The sequence below is a fragment of the Ischnura elegans genome, chromosome 2 (genome assembly GCF_921293095.1).
Source record: "Ischnura elegans chromosome 2, ioIscEleg1.1, whole genome shotgun sequence".
Taxonomy (NCBI): domain Eukaryota; kingdom Metazoa; phylum Arthropoda; class Insecta; order Odonata; family Coenagrionidae; genus Ischnura; species Ischnura elegans.
Genome location: NC_060247.1, coordinates 124,492,416 through 124,504,509, shown reverse-complemented (window position 1 = coordinate 124,504,509; position 12,094 = coordinate 124,492,416). Strand labels below are relative to the sequence as shown.

General features: G+C 42.5%; 1 protein-coding gene across 2 annotated transcripts in view; it reads left to right on the top strand.

Annotated features, from left to right (window-relative positions):
* Window positions 1-12,094, top strand: part of LOC124154597 (arginine kinase) — a 46,787-nt gene that overhangs the window by 13,509 nt on the left and 21,184 nt on the right. Inside the window, exon 1 of one of the 2 annotated variants that reach the window (XM_046528431.1) lies at window positions 2,889-2,990. The exons of the other annotated variant lie outside the window; for it this stretch is intronic. Within the exon in view, the coding sequence (XP_046384387.1) occupies window positions 2,896-2,990 (95 nt within the window). The 5' untranslated portion in view covers window positions 2,889-2,895. Of the gene's footprint in view, window positions 1-2,888; window positions 2,991-12,094 lie in introns of those variants that run through there. 2 annotated transcript variants of the gene reach the window in all.

Here is a 12,094-nt window from a genome sequence, read left to right as displayed (position 1 = left end):
TCACGATTAGCGAATAAAATTTTTAATAATTGTTTCCCTAATACATGGATGTATCACATTCTCGACGAAACCTAATTTTGACCGCCCTGACGAGCACTGAAGAGGTTAAATTCTCTATCGTATACGCCCCTTTCAATTGCAATATATTCATAAAGGTGTTCTACTGGTTAAGCTAAGTTTACACTGAGTAATTACGAATTATTCGGCCGTCTTCCCTACCAACATGGACTTCTCTTCGATTCACACAGAGGCCTAATCACTTTCATTTCACCTATAAAACCTATTATTTTCCCAACCTTACTCAACTGGCTAAGCATTCATCCTTCTAGCAAATTAAGGGATAAAAAGAAGGTACCCCAGATTCATCTGACTGAGACCCTCATCGAATGAAATGCTCTTTCACGAAAGGCGGCCATGTGGAAGTGTGAAACCCTAGCATGAGGTGAGGCCGGCCGGCAATGTGAATCCGCAATTGGCGCCTCTCCGGATGCGCCTCTCGCCTTCACTTGTCATCATCCACTTCCCGCCACCTGGCGGCCTCTTCTCGCGCGCGGAGCATGCGCAGCAGCCACGCGGGCGGGAGCGCCGCGCACGGAGTCTGCGCGCTCCATTTGGACCAACAAGGGTCGACTGGAGTGACTGGCTGCGTGGATGAGAGGATTCGGGGGGCCATCGGGGGGGTATCGGGCGTACCCGCCCTGCGTGATTCACCTCTCTGCCGCTCGCGCCACGCGGAGGTTGGCGACCGGCGCGTGGCGGCACGAGCAAAAAGAATGTCCCGGCCGGGAATCGAACCGGAAGAAGCGCGGCTTATTTCCGCGCGCGCCTCCAGATGAATGACCCGTGCCGCCGCCGCCTCCACCCAAACCTCGCCCTCCCTCAATCGGTGCTCTTACCAACATTTACATATGCTCGAATTATATTCGAGTATCTCCAGAAAATTTTGCTTAATCAGGAGTAAAGGTCTATTTTTTATTATTGATCGATATCATACAACATAAAAATGTAGCTCCTTAATTTTCTTTGCATTGTCGGAAGAACTTTCCCAAATATCTCTAACATTAAACATTCTAATGTTTCCTCATAGTAGCATAGTGCTCTTTTCAAATATGCAAATAATTTTGTCATAATGAATGGATCCTTGTAAAATTTGCTGAAATGATTGCCCTTGATTTGGAGAAATTCCCTGATTAATCTAACCTCCTTACTTCTCAACTAACCGCAATACAATGGCAATAGAGAACAGCAATGCCTGCTTCAGCTAATAATATTATTCATTCTTAAGGGCTATAGTCGGTACAGGCACTTGTATTTATATTAGGTGTTCATGGTGTTTAGAAAATGAAGAGTAATATTTTTCGTATTTATATCAGTGAAATTTCTTTTGAATGACGGACCGTGAAAAATTGTACTTTAAAACCCTTTAATGGACTGAAGCTTGGGAATTTCTGGCGGTTTCCGCACAATCCCATGGACTCTACGTATTCGTACAAGCGATTCATTTTATGGATTGGTTACTTGAAACCGTCACTAGCTTTCCCTTTGGTAGTAAAATTTCGCGAATATTCTTTTTTATTTATTAATGAATGGCTTAACGTAAATTAATATTAATTTCGCCTAAAATTTACGCTATCACCCATCGAGTGCATTCATGGATTCGAGTACGATTTTCGGTGCGAGTGAATGACCCTGCTTCGTCCGCTCTCGCCTCCGTCTCTCCTCGGCCGATAAGAGCCTCTTCCCTCCCCTTCCCTCCCCGGTCCACGGCGGCGGTATCTCGCGACCTTGGCGTGCACCTGCTCTCCTCCTGGCGTGCCGTTGAGACATCGAAGGGGGTGGTGGTGGGCGTCGCGGTGGCTTGTGGGAAATCTCCTCGCTGGGAGTGTGTCGGCCGATAAGCCCCGCTCTTATCAGCGTCCTCTCTTTCTTCCTCGACCACTCCTCGGACGATAACGCGTATGCCTCTTCCCCTCCTCCCCTACTCATTTCTCCGATTGCCGTCCCTCCCCCGATATTTTATCTCGATATATATATATATTTTTATTTCCTTCGCTCCGTTTCACTCCCTCCCTCACCAGGATCAAGAGTCAATAATTGGGTGGGGGTGAGGAGGGTTCTTTTGTCTTTTTTTTATTTCTATTTCCTCCTCTGGCCCCGTGTGTCTCCCTTCTTCCCAGCCGATTCCTCCCTTTCGATTCCCATGGAGACATGGGCGTGGTCCCTTCCTCTCCGCTCGCGGCGGGTCGAGGGGTAAAAGGGGGAGGAGAAGGGCTTTTTTTTCACGGTTTTAGTGGAAATTCAGACTGTGAGGGGTGGCGGACGACGCCCGAGGGGAAAGGGGCGGAGAATTTCCCTCCCCTCCGTCGCGGTGCGTACACCCCCATGCCTTGTGCGTGGGAGTGCGTTATCGATTTCGGCGCGTGGACCCCCAGCCTCCCCTCCCCCTTCCTTGCCATCTCTACTCCGAATAGAGGGGGGGTGGGGAAGGGGTCCGGCGGCTGTGGCAGGGGAGGAGAGGGAAGAGTAAGAGAGCGCGCGTGTGGGGGGGGGGGGGGGGGAAAAATTAGGGGGGTGGGAGAGATAGGGGGTAGCGGCCGGGGAGTGTCTATGCTAAGGCCTCCTTCTATCAGGGGTGGCTAGGCGGGATAGAGCGGGAGGAAGGCGAAAGTGAAGGGAGGCTGCGAGTGTGGAGATAAGGGCATAAAGGGTGGGGTGGAAATTATTAAGGGGCCTTCTTTCCCCCCTTCTGCTCTCTCCCCCTACCCCTCGTCCCCTCTCGTGCCCCCCCTCTACGCACCCGGCCCCCCCGCGTCGCCCCGCACAAGCCCCGTGTGCATCCATCTCCTCACTGCCGCGCGCCACTGTCGAAACAGGAGGAGGCACAACACCGCGGCCATGGGCGTTATCCTGTCCTGCGCGTCCAAGGAGTCGGCCACCCCCGGCTCCAAGGAGGCCGGGGCCGACGCCACAGCAGCAGCAGACGAGGATGGGTACGACTAAACAACCATTCTTCACCTTCTTCTTCTCCTCCTCCGTCGTCTCTCTCCCGTATAGACAGGATTCTTACGTTCCCCATAGCAGCGCTCCTCGCCCGGTGGTTATTCATCATCTCATTCCTCATCCCCGCAATGTCTCTCTCCATCTCTCCCGGCGACCCTTCCAACCGTCCACCGCCAGTCCCATCGCGAAATGGTGTTCGCGTCCCGGTTGCCGGCCGGTTTCCTCCATGCCAACGTGTTTTTCTCCCAATGCGACCACATTTCTTTTCTCTAGCTGTGTGAGTGTGTGATTTTGTGAGTGTGAGCGCTTTGCCTCGAATTTTTCTCCTGCCCGAGAGCGGGAGCCGCCGCAATTTTTCGCGATATTTGCGAGGAGTGCTTTGGTTTCCTCGTCGGTTTATGTTATGGCGCTGAGGATGAACCGGGTGCCCTCTCTTTCTCCGGCGTTGGGTCGTCGCGGCCGATGCTCATTTGTCGGTTGGGGGGACGAGAGGGGTGGGGGTCGGGACGCCCTGGGCGTTCGTCGCTACCTATAAGATCCCTACCTTGCTTCCTTTTCACCGTTTCCAATTCTGCCTTTTTTATAATTCTCCTCATTTCCACCTTACCTTTACACTATCCCCTCTCCTATATATCGCGTCCCTATCCCCGGTCGATGCGCTTGACAGTTGGGAATTAGCACGTGTACTAAGCTTTCCGGCAATGGCGGTCCCACCTTGTACCGCTCTCCGAGACGAGATTCTTCATAAAGATCGGATGGTGTACTGAATAAATGACTCATGAGTAATTCCTCCGCTGTCATCTGTGTTAGTCGAGCAGTGGAGGTCATTTAGACAATTTGACGCTCCTTTTTTTATATACTTCTGTGATTTAAAAAAAAGTTTAAACTCCACCTTTTCCTCGTCAACTTCAGTTCTAGATTAATGTTTTTTGCCGACTAGTCATAATACAGGTTTTCCTTCAATCGTAGAATCTTTTGCCGGTACCGGATTTTAATGGACGGATCATCGTGATGGAGCGAGAGTAAACGCGAAAAGCGCCGTAGGTGACGCCACTTTAGTTTAGGATATAACCTTCATATGTTTCGCACTGGCATGTCTCTTTAGTCGCCTTTGACAAATTGATCTTTTAGTAAAATATTTGTTACCTGGAACGCAGCGTTCTTCTTAATTTCATCATTGTGCAATTTATTTGATCCTATTTATCATTCCATCTGTTTTGTACAACAATCGAATCATTCATGAAGATTTCCATAACTCACGCAATTGATTTCCCGTTGGGAGTAGAAAAAGTTACAACTTTATCTACTCCCAACGGGAAATCAGTATAGTTGATGAGGTAAAATGCGTTGTCATAGATTTTTAACAATTAATTATGGAATTTACAGTATTTTCCTTTCTTTTGGTGGCTTCTGCACGTTTAAAAAATGTCTTTTAGAAGGCACCATAGTTAAAACGCTGCGATCAACGCGAAAAGAATGATTAAATTTTCCGAGAATCCCAAGCTTAAGTAATAACTTTGGGTCTTTAAACTTTTGCATTTTTACTAACTCGTTGAGATGACAATTTTAGCCATGGAATTTAAAAAGTAGGTTCATGGTATTTTTTTCCTATTGTAAATACGATCGTTCTGTATTTAACGAAGGTCTTATCGAAATATTAGAGTTAGATTAGCAAATTGCTCTTTCTCGACTTGCGATTATATTTTGTGGAGATTGGACAACAATTGTCATCTCATCCGTTCAAGTATGCTCATGATAACATTATTTCCCATTATCTCTATCTCTGTGGAGGTGTTTCACGATCGAATATCAGCAATTTATTGGAAGTGATTTGAGTCACAATTCGCATCATAATCTTCAAAAAGCCGCCGATATACACACTTGTTTCGAAATCGAGTTTCCAGATTGCATTCTGATTAATCTCTTGATGATTGAAGCTCTGGTGATCTTATCTTATTTGCTATTTTTTCTATATATTATCCGTATGTTTTTTTACTGCGAATTTTCTCCCTCATGCTTGCATTCTCCCTATACATTTGTATTCTTGGTCTCCTTGAATTTTAGGTGCAAATTATTATTCTTAAGATTCGAGGATTAGAGAATAAATATTTCAGTTATTTTCCGCTGTGTAATCTTTTCCATTTGCGCATATTTAATCCGTGCATTTACTTTTTTCCTTGCTAAATATGCTGTCGTGGGTTCAAATTTATTACACCTTAGGTTTCCCGTTTTCCATACTTCTGCTCGGAAAAGGTGTGAAAATGGAAAACTGGACCGTGACAGGGCTCCTTACCTGTTGAATCCTACCATGTTTTGATTTCTCCGCTAGGTATAGAATTTTAATGGAGTATTACCATAATTTAAAATTTAGATATTATTTTCCCACAAATAAATTTAGAGGTGACCGATCGTTGTCCAACAGTGATTTTACAAAATCTTTATTTAATGGTGACGTACAGACTTGATCATGCATGTACGTCTCTGAAACGAGTCCATTCATTTTATACTCGAGGAACTTAACTAATCCATCACGTTGTTCGGAGCGTATGGGAAAAATAGGCGTGCCTGTGCAATAGAACCCCGGTTTTATAATCTATGATTAGCATTAATCGGATAATGATACAGCCAAAGCTCCAGGATCAGAATATTTATAAGTTGCAGGAAAGCAAAGAAATTCCAAGTGACTTTAAGCGGTTAGCTCATGACAGCAAATGTAAGAATTCGTCAACTCCGACTATGTTACTCCGCAAGATTTTAATTAGACATCATAATACCGGCCCTTAATGTTGTCCTCGTTCACACTTTTGGTTTCATTTTATAGTGCAAATGTAATGGCGAGTCAGCCTTTCGGGTAACCCCGTTTACTTCAATGAGTAGTTATTGATGTCGATCGTGGTCGTTGTGATGAAAACCACTCTTTTTACGGGTGCTTTCGAGTGGTGGAAATGTGCCGCTGATAGCCTCGATTGAGTCTCCGTTTTTCCTTCTGGGGCTTCTTTCTCTCTTTGGTCCATGGGGCGACAATCTGCGAGTGAGAGAGCGGGGAAAGGCCCGCAGCTGCGGCCCGCGTAATGGGATCGGTCGAGGGGACCCTCTCTCTCTCTCTCTCTCCATCCCCTCCCCCCTGACCGCCCTTTTTCCCGCCTCTCTTCATCCCCTGCTCCTTTCATCCGTGCACGCAGTCCAGACCAGCTGCCCCCCCGCCCCGCCACACCCCTCATACTTCTATTCAATATCCCCGTGGTCCCCTACTCCTCCTTCTCTTCCCGAGCCTATTTACCGGGGGAACCACGTGGTCTGTCATCTCGGCTTCGTGATCAGAAACGAACGTTAGGATAGATACCTCGAATATGACATGCGGCACGACGTGGTGTTATTAATATTTGTTAAATGAGGCATTGAAATATTTCCACTGAATGTATTAGAACATGACCCGTTTAGTTCTTACAACAACGTTATCAATTGCAATGATGCAAATTTCGTTACTCGCACCTGATAATGTTGTTGTAACAACCAAACGCGACGTATTCAAATAAATCCTGTGGAAATATTGCCATGTGTCATTTAACTTATGAAGTTAGGATTTTATGATAGAATTACTACTTAGATTGAAAAATATATCAAATATATCAATATCAAGGCATGCGACCATAGGATCTTTTGCTGAACATTTTATCAAATGTAAGCTCTCTTGATTACAATTTTCGGCTCTATGGTTGGCGAAATATGTTTACTGGAATCAATGAATTGGCCTGGAAGTAGTAGTGGGTAGAGCGTTTAGCAATCGAACGAAGGGTTCCGGGTTCAATTCCTGGTTATTGCCCATCCGATTGACTCATCATGCTGATGTTTGAGTGATATTAAGTAAAGTTGATGAATAAGTACTAATTCAGGTGCAATTGCTTTCGAACTTGCTTTGAATGATGTCTCATTTTTTTAGAATGAAATTCCCTATCACTGCCAAAAAAATAATACCAGCGATATCCCTCGAGCTTTAAACCAACTTATGCCATTGTTTGTATCCCTTCCGTTAGATTACTTAATTTGGGTTGGGGTTTCAACTTGGTCTCCGATTATATGCCATTTTCAAGTTATGGATTTGATGTTGATAGCAATGACTTGCATCTTGCCGTGCATTGTCTATATGAACGCACAAATGCTATGTGATTTCCTTCACTCAACCTTTTATACAGAGTAAAATTAGTCCTGCTGGCCATTTAATCGGTTCTAAGCAGTGGCGTTTCTATTGGCGAGTATGAGGGGGACTGAACCCTCATTTAGGAACTTAAAATTAAGCAAATATTCGTATCAAAGCAATCGGACTTATTTGTAATGGAGTAGTTAAATATTTTAGTCATAATATGGTCTTTCTAATTTATTCAAATTTGTAGTTAATTTTCATAATTAACCTGCTCTCACTGGTTCACTTAATTAATACTTCCAGGCCTCGCTTAGCATCGTTTCAGTTTGCGTTGTATGCCATTCAATATGATTCACCGTCTTCCTCCGCCCAAAAATCAATTCCTGGTCACGCCTCTGACTCTTGTAGTCACTTTTCGGGCTAGATCTGTGGCGGGTGCAGTACATTTTTGTTTGGCTTTCAATCCTTGAATGGCGTAAGCATTCAAAGTGAATGACCCGATGTATCGGGCGGTATGACCTCTCACATTCCTCGCGCCCGTCCTGCTCGTAAAAAAGCACATCGTGGAACAAGTGTGTGTTGGTGGCCGTGGCCTTGTCTACCCGCCGTGGGCCGCCAAACGAAGCGATCGCTTCCCACCTTATACCGTGTTTCCTCCGCCATCTGCTCCACCAACTCCCTCCACACCCCCCGAATCCCGTCCTTACCCCCAGCTGACCCTGACGCTTAAAGACCACCCTTCAAGGGTAAAGCACCCTTAGCTGTTTCCGTCCATGCTGTAGCCGACTGTCATGGGGTAACCCCATCCGTGGTGCACACCTTTCCTCTGGCTCTTCAATATCCGCCCAAACCAAACTTCAAATCATCACCTTCGCTTCCTCTGCCAGATATATATATCCTCTTTTTCTTCATCGTCGATCCTTCCGCTGCACCCCGTCCTTGTGAACTACCTCATTATTCATCATCTCACTGCTGCCATTCTAATTGCTCTTGTGCGGAAAGAGCTGGATTTTGATGCGTTTTAACATCCGGTCTCTCTCAAATCCCTGCCCTCTCATGCGTGGACTACCCCTGTTTATTAAAATTAATTCTCTAGTAACAAAAATCCTATTTATCATCGTTTTATGAGTATTTTCACATTTTAATTCTTGTTGGTTCAATTCGGGAATTCTGTATGCTCAATTCATATCACCCTTGCTAAGTTGAATAATCGTTTTATACTCCGATTAAAATTTAATTATATTAATTTTATTTCGTGCATTAGTATAAGCCTTTAAAATCGATCTGAATATACTATTTTTACTGAATTGGACTTCAATAAACTACGCTATAAATTTATTAGCTCTTTCTGGAACATAAATTTTTGCTGATATGATTGCCCGTTGTATGAATGGTTTTTCATTCTGATAATCCTTTTTCGCCATGAAATGAGGAAAGTTTATCTTCAGTCGATGTGAAGTGGATTTCTCTCCAATATTCTCAAAATAATTCCTCCGATAACGATGTCTTACTCATAGCAGGTGGGGAAATTCCATTGAATGCACTATTCTCGAGATACGAAGGGGTGACCGAATGAGTCAATGCGTGATGAAACAGATCGGTGATATTTCCTTCAAAAACGAGATGCTATCATTGAATCCCACTGACTGAGTGCTTTCCTGAAGTGTCAGGCGAATCGCACAATCACCTCATATCACCTCTTTCTCATGTGCTGCTCCTGCTGAAATCACCTCTCCTCTTACTCGTCCCATAATACGCTGGGTGTTGAACTAATTTATTATTCTTAATCCTACTCCCGGCGGTGAAATTAATTGCCGATTTAAGTTAATGATGAATTTTATTTGAGTGAATTTTTGCCGATAACGTTTTAATGTCTTTCATTCTTCTGTACTTCTACTGTCATCTTTCAACAGTCGTAAGAGGTAATATGTGTCAAATCCTATACATTGAGAGCAGTCCTTCATTCTCCATTTAAAGTAATCTTATATTCCTTCCTTCAGCTTATTTCTTCATACTTACTAAATACCAAAATTGATAAAAAATATTTTTATTCAAGAATTTGTCACTGAAATGGATTTCCGTGAAATGATGACGGGGTTTACTTTCCTGATCAAAAATATTCTTCTTACAGATCCTACATATTTCATATTTTAATCTGGCGATTGATAGTCGATTTTTTTTATTTCTTTCACAAAATATTTGGAAGATTTCGGTGACATTGATTTTTGGATCATGAATTTTGTTTTAATTAATTGTTTTGTCTGCGCTTTGTTGAGAAAAGGTTGTCACTATCACATAATTTTGTGGAATTAGGCGCCACGTGAGCGTAAGGATCGTAATATTTTAGCGATTGAGGTTGGTACTTAGATAGAGCATAAATTGGTTACGCCTGCGATGTGGATAATAAAAATAGCTTCCTATATTCTCTATTTCCAGTCGGCGAACTGGATTACATTAAAAATTGAGGAACAAGGAGTGAAAACTTGTGGCTTCCTTAACTCAACATGGACGCACTTGAAATCATCCGAGCATTCTGTTATTCCTCACTTTCGCAAGGAGGGGAAATTCTTTTCCCTTTAACCTTCATTCCTAACTCAATTATGGATAAATTTTTTATTGAATACCCGTATTCACTGAATTTACTTGAATGCCTTTCTATTTTCATCGAAAAATTTATACTCGGACCATATTTTAACTGCGAGTAATTTTTTTTACATTGGCCAGAGAATCAATACGTCGTTTGCGTAAACACTAGAGGAGTTGCACTACGCAGAAGATATTTGGCAGAAGAGTGGAGCCTCAACCCCCGATGTAATCTTAAGGGCCGAACATCTCGCAGGGAGAGAACAAAGGAGGCTGATTGACGTGGGAAAGAGCACCTCTATAGAATAGAGAATTGGCATTTTGCTTCGTAGTCTAATATCGGTATGACTAGTAGAACCTTACTATATATCTCCACAGTCATCCAATCCTCCTCTATTCTGAAATCAGCACTTGCAATTTTCTACGATACATTATTACGTGGAAGATTACAAGTGTTTATTTCAATATGGAAAAATTCTTCGGATTCAATCTCCTATGCTGCGATTGCCTTTTTTACCGGCATTTCGTGTTTTTCAGCATCGGCTTTAGGTAAATCTCATTGCCATGACCACGAACATCACGGCTAAGGACTCTTCCTTCGGCCCCTGGATGTGTTGTCCCCCACCGCGTATTTTTAATGGGTTTATAAAAGTCACCACTCGCCTCCCTGGCGGACAGAGCGATCAGAATTTCCCGGAGAACAAGATATAATGAAGGCAGTTAACCGAAAATTCAACTCCTCGTGATATTATCCATCAAAATTTTTAATTTTTCAATGCTATTATTAACAATTGTAAATGTTATGCACTAAATGTTGATCATAAATGGTTCGCTCTTCACTCATTGCTACACTGGGGACACTTCTGAAAACCGATTAAAATGCGTCAAAAGTGGTAATATAACAAATTTTCTACGTGTCGGAAAAGTGCCTCCACTATGTAATGGAGGCAATCCCCCGTTTCATTTGGTTCTCACACCCCTACTAATATTAGAATCATGTAGTTATTTGAGTGCAAGATTTAAGAAATTTTAGATATAAGAAATTCTGTTTCGTGACCATGAGCACAAAAAAAAGTTATGGCCAGTAGAACCCTACTATATCACTGCCGTCATAATGAGTTTTCAATATCCTTTTTACCCGTGGCCTTTATCAGTGCTGTATCAAATATTCTCATTAGCGCACTCGAGCGTATTATTTTGGTTACCTACCGAATACGATTTTGGCGAGAGTGTATCGATTTCTAAACCTATGTTTTAATTATCCTCTCCAATACACCATGTAACTTTGGCTGATATGCAAAGTTATTTAATCAATTATGAGCTAACATTCATCTCGGATTAGGCTATCAAAAAGAGAACGAATTATTCATCGGTGAAATTCATTTATCGACGTAGCGTACGTTCGGTGACCTACAACCTTTACTCGAAACTTCAATTTAAAAAATAGAAAATGAAGCATCGAAGTAGATAAGGGACATTATCTCCAGCAGCAGAGAATGCTCAGCAGTCCAAACTGCGCTCGTAAATTGTAAGTCCTGTCAATTAGTTTGTTTCGCATTTTATCTTAAAACACTACCGTTAAATATCAGCCTATATCTTAAAAATGAGCAATTGAGCATGCCAAATTAATATGATTGGGTGCGAATCTAATTTAATAATGATTACCAGTCGGCATTTTTCAATTACTTTTGATTTATAGCTACTGGAAACTACTTTTCTCTCCCGTGTTAGTCTTTCCATCTCTATAATCAACTTTAGGTAGTTTCTATTTTAAAGCAGCTAAATCTCTGGAAAATTTTATTTCATCGAGAAGAAATGTTATTTCCTTGTTCCACGGGTTTGCGCTCATAATCGGTTCAACATACCTAGTGATGAGTATTTTATCCGATTGGGGAAAGCTTGTAATTTCTCTTTTAATGGAAACGGAAGAGTTGATCTTCCCCCATGAAATCTACGAGATAACAGTTATCGACCTCTCCATGAAGGATATTTCATGAACTATAATAGCTATAAATAAAGAGGTGTTAACGTATATGCATTACTTATAGGTAGTGTACAATATCGCTTTCACTTCGGAGAGAGGAAATAACATATATCAATTATCACTTATATCCTGCTTTAAATTGTAATTTTTGATGTCAGGGATTTTGAAACTTGAATAGGAAAAAATCATATGAATTGTAGCATATAGAGAAGTTATGTTCAATTGTATATATACAATTGCTTCAGGCTGTATCTGGTATAATTCTAACATATTGTAAATTAATAGTCACTGGTAATTTTCCACAAATACTTCAATTTTCTTTACATGACCGGTTTAAATACAAAATGTAGTATAGCAAGGTGGCCTGAATTCACAATATTCAATAG